This window comes from Vitis riparia, chromosome 18, assembly GCF_004353265.1.
Source record: "Vitis riparia cultivar Riparia Gloire de Montpellier isolate 1030 chromosome 18, EGFV_Vit.rip_1.0, whole genome shotgun sequence".
In the NCBI taxonomy this organism is placed as follows: Eukaryota; Viridiplantae; Streptophyta; class Magnoliopsida; order Vitales; family Vitaceae; genus Vitis; species Vitis riparia.
The window spans coordinates 38,571,008-38,590,793 of NC_048448.1; the positions used below are offsets into that span (position 1 = coordinate 38,571,008).

The window sequence follows — 19,786 nt, forward strand, 5'->3', positions numbered from 1 at the left end:
CTGTCCCGAATCACCTGAGACGACCTCATCATACTAGATTGCCTTGACCCCTTTCTGTACCAGTTTCCAATGTGAAGAAATGGCTTCCGCAAATCCCTTCCATCCTCGTTCTCGTCCCTGAAACTCATCCCTAATATGCAATCAACAACTCAAGTGTTCGTCAAAATGCTAAAAGATGGTGTGTTTGGGACAGTTGGAGTACTCAATGCAGAAATCATCCGAAACTGCCATTTTCTCTATGGGAATCGTTTTAGGTATTTTTTTTTTTTTAATGTTGATTTTTTGGTTTGGGGTTTTTTTTGTAGTTTTTGGGTAAACGATGAGAGATTTGAATGTTGATTTGTTTGGTTTCGGGTGTTTTTTTGTCAATTTCTGGGCAAAAGATGAGAAATTTGTTGGTGATATTTGGGATTGTCCAGATTTGTAATCTGGTAGCAACAAGGTGGTTTTTTTGCTAATTTATTTTCCTCATTTCAGCAGTCTGTAACTCATTTCTTTTCACCTGTTTTTGGGCAACTCGGGTTGGAACGGCCGGGATGGATTTTGATTATTATTTCAAAACGGGATGAGATACATACCCCGGCCCGGGTTTGGGATGGGGATGGGATTTATTTGAATAAACGGGACGGGGTTGGGATGAGGCGGCCGTCCGAACCGCCCGTTGCCATTCTTAAGCTCATCAAACATAACAATTGACAATCAGAAGAGAAAACTCATATATGGGGCCCCCACCAAAACCCAATATATCTTGCACAAATTAGTCTCACAAATTCTATTATTTTGAAATTATGAAAATTGCATTCATACTTATGTAAAATCAAGAAAAACAAAAGATTATTTGAGAACCAGAGTGGAATTAAAACTGTTAGAGAGAAAACTGGATTTTTGAAAATTGGAGTCTCAAAAATTATTTGAAAATTAGAGTCTTGAGAATTAAATTTAAGAATTGGAATTTTGGAAATTAAATTTGAAAGAAATTGGAATTTTTAAAATTATTTGAGAATTAGAGTTTTGAAAATTAAATTAAGGAATTCGAACTTTGAAAATTAAATTTGAAAGAAATTAGCAAATTATTTGATAATTGGAGTTTTGAAAAGTAAATTTAAGAATTAGAATTTTGGAAATTAAATTTGAAAGAAATTAGAATTTTGAAAATTTTTTGAGACTGGGAACTATGAAAATTAAATTATGAAAATAGGAATCTTGGAAATTATTTGAAGATGGAGTTTTTTTAAAAAAATAAATAATAATAATAAACAAATGTGAAAATTGGAATTTTGGAAATTGGAAATTAAATTAGGAAATTGGAATTTTGAAAAATTATTTAAAAATGGAAATTTAAAAATAAATAATAAAATAATAATAACGAAAATAATAATGATTGACTAAATAAATGTGAAAATTGGAATTTCGAAAATTGGGAATCAAATTTGGAAATTGGAATTTTGAAGAATTATTAAAGATGGAATTTTTAAAATAAATAATAAAATAATAATAATAACGAAAATAATAATGATTGAATAAATAAATGTGAAAATTGGAATTTTGGAAATTGGAAATTAAATTAGGAAATTAGAATTTTGAAGAATTATTTAGAGATGGAATTTTAAAAATAAATAAATAAAATAATAATAATAATAATGAAAATAATAATGATTAAATAAATAAATGTGAAAATTTGAATTTTTGGAAAGTGGAAATCAAACTTGGAAATCGGAATTTTGAAGAATTATTTAAAGATGGAATTTTAAAAATAAAGAATAAAATAATAATAATGAAAATAATAATGATTGACTAAATAAATGTGAAAATTGGAATTTTAGAAATTGAAAATTAAAATAAATGTGAATTTTGGAAAGTTAATTGAGAATAGAATTTTTATAAAAATTAAATTTTTAACATTACATTAAATAAAATTAAAAAAATTAAGGAGGGTCAAATACTTGGCCCATTGGGGTCTGTCCCAAGTAAACAAAGACTCTGAGTAATAAAATATATATATATATATATATATACCAAGTAACCTACAATAAAACCCAGTCATACAAAGCCCAAATGAGTATAAGCTCATCAAGCCCAAGGTTGAAGGTCAATGGATGACAACCTAACGAAGAGGGACAATGGTTACACATTGATGATGTCGATGATGGAATGGAGAAATGGGATGGGAGCGACCACTTGTGAGCCGCGGCATGGGCAGGCAAACGAAGGCATGGATGCGGCGAAGCTGAAGCAAAATGAGAGCAAAAGGGACGACAAACAGTGCCGCGAGCCGGTTGATATCGGAATAGGAGGAGGAGCAGAAGAAACAATTGTTTTTGGTGCGGCAGCAGTCATTGGAGTAGGAGCGGCAGCGGCAGCCGCATACACTGGAGCGCCAATCCCTACACGCTGGGAGTACCGACCCTTACCAAATACAAAGATGAACCCTCCCCCCCCCCCCCCCCCCCCAACGGAGCACGTTCAAAATGACGAACAAATAAACAAAGACTCAATATGTGGGAACCCATTTCATGCTGAAATAGACGAGCTCCATGGTCGGTGGCATAACTCAAACCATATCCAGATTTATCTTTGAAGTGAATACCAGGAGAAAACGACAAAAAAAATAGAGCAATAATATACCCAAGTAACAAAGGAAAGCCAGAAAATGACCAGATAAATGCATGAGGAGTGATATAATAAGGAGATGAATAGGAAGTCCACAGTGCTCATACCCGGAAGTCCCTTCCCCTTGCAAGATGTGCTTGTTTGCCAGCACTCATCTTTTTCTCCATCACCCTGCTAATGCCTCGTTTCAACTATCCTCCCCCAGCTGCTATCATTCTGTCCCATCTGGCCACCACAACCAGCTCACTCCCAGTCCTATCTGGCCGCCCAAAGCAGTCCATTTCCCGCGGTGGTCAGAAAAAGAAAAAAAAAAAGAAAAAAACCTTCTCACTCCGAGGGAGTCTACAATATGTTATTGAGAAATGTCAACTATCACATCATGGAAAAGAAAATTTTACAAAAAGATACTTAATATCTTTTCATTTGAAAGAATATCATTGTTAGTGATCTATGTTAAATATTTAAATCAATTTTAAAATAGATAGTGGATTAAAATGGATGAAATCTTTCCCACTTTGAAAAACTAACCCTTCGTCTTTTTTAACCTAAAAAATACCAACTTTTGACAAAAATATTCTTATCTTTTTCTTGCAAAAGTAACTATTTCTTTTAAAATATATATGTAAATAATGAAAAAATTGAAGGGTATTTATGTCAAAAACCGGTTATTTTTTAAGTTAAAAAATGGGGAAGGTTAGTTTTACAAATTTGAGATGTTTTCATCATTTTTAATCAATTAATCCATTTTAGAATTGCTATAGATATTTCAAAAAAAAAAACATAAATAAATTATATAATTTAACATTTTTCAATCAAACTGACTTTAATAAATAAGGTTGAAGATAGTGCACAAAATCAATAAAGAAAAAGCATATTTTTTTTTTATAATTATTCAATTAAACAAACTAATATTCATTCATTTTATGTTTATCTCTTACCCTTTTAAAATATTAATATTTATTTTAAAAATATTAGTGTGCATTATAATTTTTTAAAACAGTATTATTGATTTTAATAAAAAAATATAAATTCTAATATTCATTTTTAAAAGTTGGTGATTTGTGAAATTTGTTTCTAATATTCATGAATTTATACTCATATCTTTTTCTCAAAATAAATAAATAAATATTATTAATTTATTATGAATAGTTTGAATTTTAAAATATAATACTTGATTATTTAATAAAAATGTTGTTATTTACCATAACTTTTATTAAAATTTATTATTTATTATTAATTCGAAGAAATAAAATTTTAATATTTATTTTGATAAAAAAAAAAAAAAACCCCCCAATGATGTTTTGTGGCCTTATAATAATAAAGTTTATTTTTATTTTCACTTTCTATTTAAAAAATCTGGAACTAAAATCATTGCCACGTAGGTTGCAACATAAATGCATGATAGATGTAATAACTTGGTAGTAATAAGAAGCATGTATTGAAATATTATACTCATTTAAAAATATTATTTTCACTTATAAAACAAGAAAACCTATAGTTAAAAAAATAAAAAATTTAATATCTTTACTATTAAGAAATTGATAACAAATTTTATTATGTAAATAAAAAAAAAAATTGAATCCATTTTGATTTTAATATGTATGGAAATTTAATCTAATGAAATTAATTTTCAACATTTATCTTTATTATATAAAAAGTCAAGTGATCACCTTATCTCTTTTAGTTATTATTAAACTCAGATTCAATTGTAAATTTTAAAAACAGCCAAATGTATACAATCTTGAGTGGGGTCCACACTACTGCCACATGCTTTATTTTCATTTTTATTTAAATTTATTTACTTCCACCATTTTTTTAATAAATAAATAAATATTAATGTTTCTTCTTTGTGTGTTGGTTGTGGTTAAATCTATAGGTAGTTTGCATATTCTAATTTTGACTAGATTTATAAGACGAAAACAAACGCATTTGGATTGAGCAAGTTTGAGGAGATAGGTGGATTTGGGCCTACTCAAATTTAGATTTGGGCCTAGAACATGATTCAAAGCTCAGTCCAGCCCAAACTGCACATGTCTTATTGGGTCTCAATTTGGGCCTATTGAGTTGACCTGGGTCAACCCGATTCAATTCATAGTTGTAATTGGCATTAAACAAGGTTTAATTTATAATTAAATATAACAAATATAAGAGAAAAAAATGTTAAGAAAAATTATTTTCTCACATTTTTTTATTATAAAAAGTATAAGAGAAAATAAATATAATTAAAATTAATTATAGATTTATTTATTTTTAACTCATTTAATCTTTATATAGAAGAAAAAAAGAAGTGAAATGAGTTTAAAGAAGAATATAAAAATAATTTATCACATTTAATTCTATTTTTAAAATTTTCTATTATTTTTTTTTATCTTTTTTCATATTTTCTTTAATACTTTTTAGAAACCAAACACCCTAAAACTGGTTTCTTTTTTTTTTTTTTAATCTTGTTTTTCTATTTAAATAAAAAAAACAAAAGTATACGATAAATAAAATGATTAGAAAACCAAGTGCTTTGATTTGAGTTGCATCCTTTAATTTCTCTATTTCATAGAAGAATATTGTTCTACTCTAAACTTTTAAATTCAGCCTTGACTCTAGTGAGTCATAGAAGTCAATCTCTCTGGGTCATAGTAATTGATATGGAAGACATTCCAACTGTGCCCTCTCATGCTCCTCTGCTCTATTTTCTCAAGATATTTCCTTATCTTTGTCTAATTCCACAAAGTTGTGGCCCAGTTTAAGAAATCATTTTTCATTATTGATGCTTCCACACGGTTTTGTGGAAAGATGATCAAGAAGAAGACATGGCAAATATGAAAATGATATTCACTTCTTTCAAATGACAATTTTGCTTTTTATTCCCATTTTATTTATCATACTTTCTTTACTAATATATCACTTTTCAAAGAAAATAATTAATTTACTAATTACTTTTTAACTATATCCTTTAATCACTAAAGTGGCAACAATCTATATAATCGTTTTCAAATTTAGAACCCGTTTGACAGTAATTTTAGGAAATGCTTTTGATATTTTTATTACTTGAAAATTTTTATCATTTAAGTATTAAAAATACTAGAAACGCTTTCTAAAATCACTTCCAAACGGGTTCTTACTCGTCACATTATTTATTTGGCTAGAGGCCACAAGTACAATAGTGTAAACTAACAATATCATTAATTAAGATATTTTGGAATAACTAAAATCCTTAATCTAATTTTTCATGGATTTTTTATGGTCTTAAGAAGGAATTGATTGGTCAAGGTTTCATAAGTTTACTATTACTGTAATTAGTAGCCAATCACCATCTTTGAGTTAATAGATATAAATTTTCTCTTTAAATTAATTATTTAGAAGACTCAATTGATAATTTTGGAAGATGATTTATTTATTTATTACAAAAGATGCTTTAGAAAAAAAAAATATATCCTTATCGTGTTGCAAACTCTTACATAGTGTTGTCATTTTATTGATTCATAGAAGTCAAAGTCAAGAAACATGTTTTATCAAGTCATTTATTTTGTTTGTTTAAGAAATTTCAAATAATCAAAGAGAAGAAAAGAAAGTAAAAAAGTAATGGTTGAAAAATGAGAGGAGGGAAGTTTCTATGAATTTATGATTCATAGAAAAGAAGGTCCCCACACGGTTTTATTTATGGTGGGTGCTAGTGCTAATAATATTATGATTTTAAATAGAAAAGAAATAAATTTATGATTAATAAGTTTGTTCACCTGTTTTTAAAATTTATTTTTTCTTCTCTTTTATCTTTCACAAAAAATAAATTTTTTGAAAAGATATGAATATTTTAATAATTTGAATTGTTATTTTTCTTTGCAATTTTAAATTAAACCAAATAATTAATATTAAATTTTTTTTGTTTTAATTTTAATCTTTTTAATATTTTCTTTGATCCAAAGGGGTAATTTCATTTTCAAACTTTTTACACAAATAATACCAAAAATCTTGTGATATTCTACAATTAGTAATACTAACTTATAAGACAGAAATTATTTTCTTTTACCACTTAATTATTACCATAGGATGGTATTAAATTTAAAAGGAATAAAGAAAAGAGAAAAATAAAATTAAAAATATTTTATTTTACAATAAAGGCGAATAAAAGAAAATGGTAACTATATCAATATTTCATGTTTCATTGTTGGTGTTTATATGGAAAGGTAAAAAAAAAAAAAAATAATAAAAAAAAATAAATAAATATAATTTCCTGCCCATTTCCTTGTTTTTTCATCTACTATTGGTGGTCAAAGTATTACATATTTGTATTTGTTTTTACAATTTTTAGATAACCGGAGAAAAGAAAGAAGAAGGTCAAGGGAAATTGTTGAAAATGAAATTGAGAATGAATGAAGGGGAAGGGAAGTTTCTGATGAAGAAGATGAAAAGGATTGCATGTGACGCAGGTTGTGATGATCCCATACTCCTATTTCTTCTTCCCAAATTTGCTCTTCTCTACTCTTTTCATATTTGATACTCCATTGAAAACCGATTCACATCAATTCCTTGCTTCTGCTTTTATATCAGGTAAGTTGTCCAAATCTGCGTTTCTCAAAGAAATCATAATGGAGATAAAAAAAAAAAATGAAGTCCAAAGATGATAAGGTAGGAAAAGTATAAGATGTTAGCGTCTATAAAAGAAGTATACAAATTATTATATTTTTGGTTTACATGTCTTAAAAACAAAATTTTTGTTAACTTTTCATCCTCCTTGGTATCATTTATTTTCCTTTTGTAGGTAATAAAGAATTTCCACTTTAGAAATGGAGGAGGAGACAGTAATAAAGCTAATATGAAAAGAATTTTGTAAATTTGCTTTGTCATGGGGAAGGGACCACTTATTTTCCTATTTCTTCAATCACTACATCGAGATGAATTTTTCACCAAAAATAGTAAGTAGATTATGATTTTTTAATAAAGAAAAAACATATCTATTGTTTTTTCCTCTTATAATAGAGAAGGAAGAAAAATGCTTTGGATGAAATTCAATGCTAAATTTGCTTTCAAGGAAGTATTAAGGCAAGAAAAAAAAAGTTAAGAAAAATTATTTTTATATATTTGATTTATTATGAAAAATATGAAAAAAAAAATTTAAATTAATTATAAATTTATTCATTTTTAAATCATTTAATGTTTATATAAAAGAAGAAAAAAAAGTGAAATGAATTTGGAGAAGAATATAAAAATAATTTATGATCTTTAAATTTTTTTTTTAAAGTTTTATGTCATTTTTTATTTCTTTTTATTTTTCTTAGTATTTTTTTAATACTTTTTAAAAACCAAACACAACCTAAAAATTATTTTTAAAAATTTTTATTTTTTTATTTAAACCAAAAAATAAAAATATGTTTTTATTTCTCTTTCATGAGAAACAAAATAGTTAGAAAACCAAGTGCTTTGGTTTGAGTTTCTCCTTTCATTTATTTGATCAATAAAACATTATTATTCTACTTTAACCTTGCAAATTCAGCCATGACCATACTGAGTCATAGAAGTCAAGCTCTTTGGGTCATAGTAATTGATATGCAGGAAATTCCAACTGTGCCCTCTCATGCTCCTCTATTCTATTTTCTCCCAAGTTATTAATTTCCCCATCTTTCTCTAATACCGGAGACTTGACTTCTTGTGGTCCAACTTAAGAAATCATTTTTCATTATTGACCCTAAGTCAATGGTTCATGCTTTCTCATGAACCTTCCTGTTTTGCTTTAATATTATAAAAAAAGGGGTAGGGGTTTCACACGGTTTTGTGGAAGATGATGAAAACATTATCATTCTAACTTTTGAACAATATTTCTGGCCGGTTTCACTTGAAATATCAAGAAAAAAACATGACAAATCTAAAAAACATACTCCACTTCTTTCAATTAACAATTGTTTTTTTTTTTTTCCTTTTAATTGATTTATACTATTTACTTTTTAGCTATATCCTTCAATCACTCTAGAGTGGCAACAATTTATTATATTTGCAAATTTAACCATCATATTATTTATTTGGCTTGAAGTCACAAGTACAATAGTGTAAACTAACTTTGTTAATTAGGGTATTGATTGGTTTAGGTACATTTCATAAGTTTACTATTGATGTAATTAGTAACTAATCACTATTTTTAAGTTAATAGATATAATTTTTCTCTTTTAATTAATTATTTACAAGACTCAATTGATAATATTGGAGGATGATTTATTTATTTATTGCAAAATATGCTTTAGAAAGAAAATACTTTTGTCGTGTTGCAAACTCTTAGATAGTGTTGTCACACTATTGACTTATAGATGTCAAAGTTAAAAAACATGTCTTATCAAATCATTTATTTTGAGTTATATTTTACCTAATAAGTTTGAAAATAAAAATAGTATTATTTTAATTTATTTATGATGTAATTGTAGAGTTTTGAGAAATATATTATGATGACCATAAAAGTTAACTATAACTTAATTTATTTAGTCTACTAGAATAAATGGTGAACATAGTTTTTTTTTTTTTAAACCTATTGTACTTTATTTTATAATGGGTTTGAGATCATGATAGTTTCGGATTTAGTAATTCTTTTGTTCCAATCTTTATTTTTATTTTTTTGATGTTTTATTATAAATATATAAATAAAAATTTACAAGGGCCATTATGAGATCTCACATATCTTCCAATAGAAATATTATAAATATTGTTTGGATTAGGATGGTATTTCACACCTTTGAACCACATCAGTAAGCATTTTGATATGAAATGTAATGTAATTCCAAATATTTAAATTCAATAAAATAATAAAATTTGTTGTTTTTTTTTTCATGATTTGGAATAAAGAAATCTTAAGTCTTCGTCAAATTTTGTTAAATATATATATATAATCCAAGATATAATTATATACCATAAGAACCAAAATATCAACCTCTTTTCCACAAAACCGTGTGGGGACTAGTTGTGTTTGTTTTCTTTACGTGTCCACTCAGTTAGACTTCAATCTTTACTTTTTAATTGGGTACAATTAATGCATTAGGACTTGACATGCAAAACCGTGTGGGGACTAATTATGTTTGTTTTCTTTACGTGTCCACTCAGTTAGACTTCAATCTTTACTTTCTAATTAGATAGAATTAATGCATTAGAACTTGACATGTAAGTTAAACTTTTTGGTCAAATTAAATTTTCATTGTTTTATACTAATTAAAAAAGTAACAAAAAAGTGGGCTTAGGACCAAGAAATTAACTATTTAATGGGGATTGGTCTATGAAAGTATGTTTAATATATTAATAATATGATTTTAAAGTGAAAGCACTAACAATGATTTTGGATTAAAGAAAGTATCCCCACTCACTCACACTACTTTTGGGGTAATTGATAAATAATGAAGTTTACATAGACTCCAAGAGAAAAATCCGATCAAAGACTTAGGGTGGAAAAAGAATCATCCAATCAATATCTTTTTTTTTTTCGTATAATTAATGTTAGATAGTAATTATTAATTTAATCATCTTTATCAATCTAGAAAATGATTATTATTTAGGTGGATTGAAATGGTCTCTAAATTCGTTACTTGAAAGAAGCCTCGCCAAATTCTTTTTATACAAATTATCATCTAATCATGTCAACTACAAATATAACAAAGATAATCATGCCAAATTTCAAAGAAGCAAAAACACTCTCATTCATGTATCAATGAGTCTAAAACAATAAAATTCAATTAATGAACCTAAAAAATAAATTATTAAATGAAATTAAACATAAATAATAGTTCAACAAAATTAGACTATTAGGTTTGATTAAGTCAACTATTACATATAAAAAAAACTAAATCATTACTATTATAATTTAGACTTTTTCTCACTTTCAATGGTGAATTAAAATATTATGCATTAAGATTCAAATACATCATCTCTCGCCAAATGGGGTTTAATACCATATTTAATTACCAAATTTCTTAAAATCTTAAGCTTATAAATTAACAAAATGCATTAATTAGGGTACTTGGGAATAATTAAAATGCTTAGTCTAATTTTTCATGGACTTTTATGGTATTAAGAGAAGGTTCTAGTAGGTTTACTATTAATGTAATTGACAGTGAATCGTTATCTTTACGGTATACATTTAATTTTTCTATTGAATTAATTATTTAGAAGACTTACAAGATAGTTTTGGAGGATGATATTATGATGTTTATTATTATAATATATATTTTAGGAAGAAAATATTTTTGCCGTGTTGTAAACTCTTCGATTAGCCATATCACTTTCTTGACTCATAGAAGTCAAAGTCAAGTGACATGTCTCATCAAATCATTTATTTTGAACTACACTTCATCTAATCAATTTGAAAAAATTAACACTTCCTTAATCTATTTATGATATAATTGAGGGAGTTTGAGAAGTAAATTATGATGGTCATAAAGACTATAACATAAATTAAGATTATGTTTGTTTATAAGGTTAAAAAGGACAAGATAATGATCTAAATAAGTTACTGATCTAACATTTTTATTTTTAATCTCTTATGGATGAGATTTAAAAATTGTCTTGCGTAATAGACATCAATGAATTTTTCATAAAAAGAAAAGGTAACTAACTAAGATTTTTTCCTTGAATAAAGGAAAAACGTACTTAAGGAAGAATGCTTTTCAATGAAACTTAAAAGTTTTTTATTAAAGAAAAAATTGCTTTTATTTAAACCAAAAGGAAACATATCTTTTTGGTTTCTCCGATAAATATAGTGGTTAAAAACCCAAATGTTTCAGTCTGGGTTTTTATTCTACATTAGCTACATGATCTTGTTTGATTTTTCACTTTCTTAGTAGTCCCTATGCCACTGTTAATTAAAAGAAAAAATACCAAAAGCTTCATGACCATTGCTAATAATGAACTTCCACCGCAGAAATGGAGTACTTCACTACAATGAACTTCCCCTTTCAATTTACAGATTTTTTTTTTTAGAAAAAAAAAATTGCTTTTATCTAAACCAAAAGGCAAACGTATCTTTTTGGTTTCTGTGTTATGAGAAATTTTAATAAGAAAAGTCGTTGCATGAGGTTCCCTTAGAAAAGGACACCACAATTAATGTGCGGGAAATTGTTACAAGAAAAGTCTTCTTTGGGTTTCTCTGAGTTCGAAATTTCCAAGAAGTTTTCCAGGGTGAATCATTTGCATATAAATTGGAGTGTACCCATCTCCATTTCTCTCATCTCACCACTTTATCTCAATTGCTTTGGGAAGAATGATGTCTAAACTCCTCCTCTATTTTCTTTTCTTCCTCTCGTCCTCTCAACTTCTTTCCACCTCTTTCTCTTTCTCTAATTCCACCAAACTCTGCCCTGGTCACCAATCTCGTGCTCTGCTCCACCTTAGGAAATCGTTTTCCGTTATTGATAATTCCAGTTTTTGGGGATGCGATTACTATGGTGTCACTTCTTATCCGAAAATAGAGTCTTGGAAGAAGGGTCGTGATTGTTGCTCATGGGATGGGGTCACATGTGATAGGGTGACAGGCCATGTAATTGGGCTAGACCTCAGTTGCAGTTGGCTCTATGGCACCATCCATTCCAATAGTACCCTCTTTCTTTTTCCCCACCTGCGAAGGCTCAACCTTGCTTTCAATGACTTTAATGGGTCCTCTGTTTCCACTAGGTTTGGCCGCTTCTCAAGCTTGACCCATCTCAACCTCTCTGAATCTCTATTTTCAGGCCTAATTTCACCAGAAATCTCTCACCTCTCCAACTTAGTTTCACTCGATCTGTCTGGGAATGGAGCAGAATTTGCCCCGCATGGCTTCAATTCTCTACTTCTAAATTTAACCAAGTTGCAGAAGCTTCACCTTGGAGGTATATCCATCTCTTCAGTTTTTCCTAATTCCTTGCTAAATCAGTCTTCTTTGATATCATTAGATCTCTCTGACTGTGGATTGCATGGGAGTTTCCATGATCATGACATTCATCTTCCAAAACTTGAGGTTCTCAACTTATGGGGAAATAATGCTCTCAATGGAAATTTCCCACGATTCAGTGAGAACAATTCCCTTTTAGAGTTGGTTCTAGCTTCCACAAATTTCAGTGGAGAGCTTCCTGCTTCAATTGGGAATTTAAAGTCTTTAAAGACTTTGGATCTCTCTATTTGCCAATTCTTAGGGTCCATCCCCACTTCCCTAGAGAACCTTAAACAAATCACATCCTTGAACCTTATTGGGAATCATTTTAGTGGTAAAATTCCAAATATTTTTAATAACCTTAGAAATTTAATTTCACTAGGACTTTCTAACAACAATTTTAGTGGTCATTTTCCACCATCTATTGGAAATCTAACAAACCTTTATGAGTTAGACTTCTCCAATAATCAGCTAGAAGGAGTCATTCATTCTCATGTGAATGAGTTTTCATTTTCAAGTCTATCCTATGTTAACTTAGGATATAACTTGTTCAATGGGACAATACCATCTTGGTTGTATACTCTGTCATCGTTGGTGGTGTTAGATCTTAGTCATAACAAATTCACTGGTCATATTGATGAATTCCAATTTGATTCATTGGAGAATATTTATTTGAATATGAATGAGTTACATGGGCCAATTCCAAGTTCAATATTTAAGCTTGTAAACCTTAGATATCTTTATCTTTCTTCAAATAACTTGAGTGAGGTTTTGGAGACAAGCAAGTTTGGAAACCTTAGAAATCTTATTGAGCTTGATCTCTCAAACAACATGCTTTTATTGACAACCTCTGGCAATTCCAACTCCATTTTTCCTAACATTGAGTCGCTAGACCTTTCAAACAATAAGATTAGTGGAGTATGGTCATGGAACATGGGAAATGATACACTATGGTACTTGAATCTCTCTTATAACTCGATAAGTGGGTTTGAGATGCTTCCATGGAAAAATATAGGTATTCTAGATCTTCATTCCAACTTGCTGCAAGGACCACTTCCAACTCCTCCAAATTCTACATTTTTCTTTTCAGTCTCCCATAACAAATTGAGTGGAGAAATCTCATCGTTGATTTGCAGAGCGAGTTCCATGGAAATTCTTGATTTGTCTGACAACAATTTGAGTGGCAGGCTTCCTCATTGTTTGGGGAATTTTAGTAAATATCTCTCAGTTTTGAATTTACGAAGGAATCGATTTCATGGCAACATTCCTCAAACATTTTTAAAGGGCAATGCTATCAGGAATCTTGACTTCAACGATAATCAATTGGAAGGCCTAGTACCTCGATCTTTGATCATTTGCAGAAAACTTGAAGTTCTAGACCTTGGGAATAATAAGATAAATGATACATTTCCCCATTGGTTGGGAACTATTTCAAAGTTGCAAGTTCTTGTTTTGCGCTCTAATAGTTTCCATGGTCATATAGGGCATTCCAAAATCAAATCCCCATTCATGAGCCTAAGAATCATTGATCTTGCTCACAATGATTTTGAGGGTGACTTGCCTGAATTGTATTTGAGAAGTTTGAAAGCAATAATGAATGTAGATGAAGGCAACATGACAAGAAAATATATGGGGAACAATTATTATCAAGATTCCATAATGGTGACAATCAAGGGGTTGGAGATTGAATTTGTGAAAATCTTGAATACTTTCACAACAATTGATTTATCAAGCAATAAATTCCAAGGAGAGATTCCCAAGTCCATTGGAAATCTTAATTCCCTTCGAGGGCTCAATTTGTCTCATAACAACCTTGGAGGACATATTCCACCACCTTTAGGGAATTTGAAGTTGCTTGAATCATTGGACCTCTCTTCAAACAAGCTCATTGGCAGAATTCCTCAAGAATTAACAAGTTTGACATTTCTTGAAGTTTTGAATCTTTCCCAAAATAATCTCACCGGTTTTATACCTCGAGGCAATCAGTTTGAGACATTTGGAAATGATTCATACAACGAGAACTCAGGGCTATGTGGATTTCCGTTGTCAAAGAAATGCACAGCTGATGAAACACTAGAGCCTTCAAAAGAAGCGAATACAGAGTTTGATGGTGGATTTGATTGGGAAATCACATTGATAGGATATGGATGTGGATTGGTTATTGGGTTATCTCTTGGGTGTTTTGTTTTCTTAACTGGGAAACCTGAATGGTTGACAAGGATGGTAGAAGAGAACATTCACAAGACGATCACAAGGTCTAAAAGAAGTACTCGCAGGAGAGGAGCAAGAAGAAAGTAGCATATTCCAACCGCATTGTATTTTGTGCTACATATGACAAATGGATTTTACATTTGTTAGCAAATAATCTACTTGTTATTATAAAAGTGTAATATTGTTTGTAAAATTAAAATAATGTTTTTTTTTCCCTTTTTTTCTTTTTTGCAATAGTCATTGAGTTCAATATTTTTCCAATCAACATGATAACTTAAAATTCATAAAAGAGCAATTTTTATATCTTAGAGATTAATCAAACACTAACGGATATTAAAGACTTAGTAGGAATTTGGACATACTTCTAATTTTTATTCTTTTTAAAAAACAAAACTTTTATACAAATAGAGACTTACTTTATGTTTTCAAAACTACTTTTTAATTTATTTTTATTTTTAAAATTTAAGAACACAATGTTTTTAAAATTTTAAAAAATCTTTTAGAAAATATAAGATAAATATCATCTATTCCTAAAAAAAATGACGAGATTTTATAGAAGAGTTTAAAAACAAAAGACAAAAGACAAAAAGTGTTTCCAAACACCACTTTTTTTTTTCCCGATAATTCATACTTTATTATTATATAGGGAAAGTTCAATAATTTGTTTATATTAAATATATATGGGTATATTATAACAACTAGTATTTTATTTGATTAAAACATGTGTAGGAGCCACGACCGGGCCAAGTTCAAACCAGGACAAGGCATAACCATTGCAACCAAAGCTCAATTGGTATTTCATTTTTCAAATATATGTTTTTCAGAAATGTCAACTTGATATCTTTTCATTTGAAAGAATATCATTGTTAGTGATCTATGTTAAATATTTAAATCAATTCTATAATTGCTATAGATATTTGAAGAAAAAAAACATAAATAAATTATATAATTTACCATTTTTCAATCAATCTAACTTTAATAAATAAGGTTGAAGATAATATTCATTCATTTTATATTTATCTCTTACCATTTTAAAATATTAATATTTATTTTAAAAATATTAGTATGCATTATAATTTTTTAAAACAGTATTATTGATTTTAATAAAAAAAATCTAAATTCTAATACTCATTTTTAAAAGTTGGTGATTTCGGAAATTTGTTTGTAATATTCATGAATTTATACTCCTATCTTTTTCTCAAAATAAATAACTAAATATTATTAATTTATTATGAATAGTGTGATTTTTAAAATATAATACTTGATTATTTAATAAAAATGTTGTTATTTACCATAACTTTTTATCAAAAAAAATTATTATTTATTATTAATTTGAAGAAATAAAATTTTAATATTTATTTTAATAAAAAAACCCAATGATATTTTGTGGCCTTATAATAATAAAGTTTATTTTTATTTTCACTTTCTATTTAAATAATTATTTAAAAAATCTGGAACTAAAATCATAAATAAAATAAAAAAATTGAATCCATTTTCATTCACATTTTTATTTTAATATGTATAGAAATTTAATCTAATAAAATTAATTTTCAACATTTATTTTTATTATATGAAAAGTCAACTGATCACCATATCTCTTTTATTTATTATTAAACTCAGCTTCAATTGTAAATTTTAAAAAACAGCCAAATGTATACAATCTTGAGTGGGTCCACACTACTGCCACATGCTTTATTTTCATTTTTTTTTAAATTTATTTACTTCCACTATTTTTTTTAATAAATAAATAAATATTAATATTTCTTATTTGTGTGTTGGTTGTGATTAAATCTATAGGTAGTTCGCATTTTCTAATTTTGATTAGATTTATAAGACGAAAACAAACGCATTTGGATTGAGCAAGTTTGAGGAGATAGGTGGATTTGGGCCTAGAACATGATTCAAAGCTCAGTCCAGCCCAAACTGCACATGTCTTATTGGGTCTCAATTTGGGCCTATTGAGTTGACCTGGGCCAACCCGATTCAATTCATAGTTGTAATTGGCATTAAACAATGTTTAATTTATAATTAAATATAATAAATATAAGACAAAAAAATGTTAAAAAATTATTTTTTCATGTTTGTTTATTATAAAAAAAATATAAGAGAAAAAAATATAATTAAAATTAATTATAGATTTATTTATTTTTAAATCATTTAATCTTTATATAGAAGGAAAAAAAAAGTGAAATGAGTTTAAAGAAGAATATAAAAATAATTTATCATATTTAAAACTATTTTAAAATTTTTCTATCATTTTTTTTTTATCTCTTTTCATTTTCTTACCTTGATATTTTTTCAAGATATTTCCTTTATCATTTTTCATTATTGACGGCAAATCAATGGTTGATGCTTCAACACGGTTTTGTGGAAAGATGATCAAGAAGAAGACATGGCAAATCTGAAAAAGATACTCCACTTCTTTCAAATGACAATTTTGTTTTTTTATTCCTTTTTAATTTACACTAATTACTTTTTAACTATATCCTTTAATCACTAAAGTGACAACAATCTATATAATTGTTTCTAGATTTAGAACCTGTTTGATAGTTATTTTAAGAATCTCTTTTAATATTTTTATCAGTTAAAAATTTTTATTATTCAAATATTAAAAATATTAGAAAAACTTTCTAAAATAACTTCAAAATGGGTTCTTACTGGTCACATTATTTATTTGACTAGAGGCCACAAGTACAACAGTGTAAACTAATAATGTCATTAATTAGGATATTTTGGAATAACTAAAATCCTTAATCTAATTTTTCATGGATTTTTTTTATGGTCTTAAGAGGAATTGATTGGTTATGGTTTCATAAGTTTACTATTAATGTAATTTAGTAGCCAATCACTATCTTTAAGTTAATATACATAAATTTTCTCTTTAAATTAATTATTTAGAAGACTCAATTGATAATTTTGTAGGATGATTTATTTATTTATTACAAAAGATGCTTTAGAAAAAAAATATCTTTATCGTGTTGCAAACTCTTAGATAGTGTTGTCATTTTATTGATTTATAGAAGTCAAAGTCAATAAACATATTTCATCAACTAATTTATTTTGTTTGTTTAAGAAGTTTCAAAGAATCAAAGAAAAGAAAAAAAAAGTCAAAAAGCAATGGTTGAAAAATGAGAGAAGGGAAGTTTCTATGAATTTATGATTCATAGAAAAGAAGGTCCCCACACGGCTTTATTTATGGTGGGTGCTAGTGCTAATAATATTATGATTTTAAATAGAAAAGAAATAAATTTATAATTAATAAGTTTGTTCACACATTTTTTAAAATTTATTTTTCTTCTTTTTTATGTTTCACAAAAAATAAATTTTTTGAAAAGATATAAATATTTTAATAATTTGAATTATTATTTTTCTTTGCAATTTTAAATTAAATCAAATAATTAATATTAAATTTCTTTTTATTTTAATTTTAATCTTTTTAATATTTTCTTTGATCCGAAGGCGTAATTTCATTTTCAAACTTTTTACGCAAATAATATTACCAAAAATCTTGTGATATTCTACAATTAGTAATACTAACTTACAAGACATAAATTATTTGTTTTTTACTAAATAATTATTACAAAAAGAGAAAAATAAAATTTAAAATATTTTATTTTACAATAAAGACGAATAAAAGAAAATGGTAACCATATCAATATTTCATGTTTCATGTGTTTATATGGATAGGTAAAATAAAATAAAATAAAATAAATATAATTTCCTGCCCATTTCCTTGCTTTTTCATCTACTATTGGTGGTCAAAGTTATAAATATTTGTATTTGTTTTTATAATTTTTAGATAACAAGAGAAAAGAAGAATATAAAAATAATTTATCACCTTTAAATTTATTTTCTTATTTTAATTTTATATCATTTCTTATTTCCTTTTATTTTTCTTAATATTTTCTTTAATACTTTTTATAAACCAAACACAAACCTAACAAATATTTTAAAAAAATTTTATTTTTTTATTTAAACCAAAAAATAAAAATATATTTTTTATTTCTCTTTTATGATAAATAAAATGGTTAGAAAACCGAGCGCTTTTGTTTGAGTTTCCCCTTTCATTTATTTGATCAATAAAACATTATTATTCAGCCATGACCATACTGAGTCATAGAAGTCAAGCTCTTTGGGTCATAGTAATTGACATGCGGGAAGGAAATTCCAATTGTACCCTTCTCATGCTCCTCTATTCTATTTTATCCCAAGTTATCAATTTCCTCATCTTTCTCTAACACCGGAGACTTGACTTCTTGTGGGCCAGCTTAAGAAATCATTTTTCATTATTGACCCTAAGTCAATGGTTCATGCTTTCTCATGATGAAACATGTCTGTCATTTATTTTGAACCACATTTTACATAATCAATTTAAAAAATTAGTATAATTACTTTAATCCATTCATAACTTAATTAAGGGGTTTTAGAAATAATATCAGTACGTAGCTTTAATTTGTTAATTCTTGGAATGTGGAATTTTACCTTTTATAATAAATTTTTTTATGAAATTTTTTATTAATTTTTGAAAAGACTAATAAGAAATCTTTCTTTTTGCTTTCTTTGTTATGGAGGCCAGTGTGCCCTCAAACTAAGTGCTCTGGTTTCATTTCTCTTATTTATAAAATTTCATTTTTGTACTTCAAATCTACATGATGTATTTTGATTTTAAAACTCTAATGATCTGGAAATTGTAACAAGAAAGGTCTTCTTTTGATTGTTCCTGTTTAAGCTGGAAATTTCCGAGAAGACCTTTCTTTAAGATTTGTTGAAGTTATTTTAAGTAGATTAAGGAAAGGCAATGAACTCAACTTAAATTCATATTCAATTCCTAATAATTTCTATGGGCAAAATAAAGAGTATAAGAAAAATATCCTCAAAAGATAATAAATTTTTTTTTCCTCATTTCATTTATCATTTTTTTTAACTGCTCACCAAAGATAAGATAATAATAAAGTTAAAAAGAAGAACAATAGACAAAATAAAAGAAAAAATACTTTACTTTCAACAAAAAGAATAATGGTGTTACTAAAATTTATTTCATTTAATTTTGTTAATGAGATTAGGTCATGAAAATATCAGAAAATAAAATAAAATAAAATG

At 27.3% G+C, this 19,786-nt stretch overlaps 1 protein-coding gene across 1 annotated transcript; it reads left to right on the forward strand.

The window, feature by feature from the left end:
• Positions 1 to 2,092: 2,092 nt before the first annotated feature.
• LOC117905855 (receptor-like protein 43) lies at positions 2,093 to 14,773 on the forward strand. The gene is made up of 3 exons (XM_034818714.1): positions 2,093 to 2,397; positions 11,902 to 12,696; positions 13,612 to 14,773. Exons 1-3 carry the CDS (start codon positions 2,093 to 2,095, stop codon positions 14,771 to 14,773), a joined length of 2,262 nt encoding a protein of 753 aa, XP_034674605.1.
• The last annotated feature ends 5,013 nt before the right edge of the window (positions 14,774 to 19,786 follow it).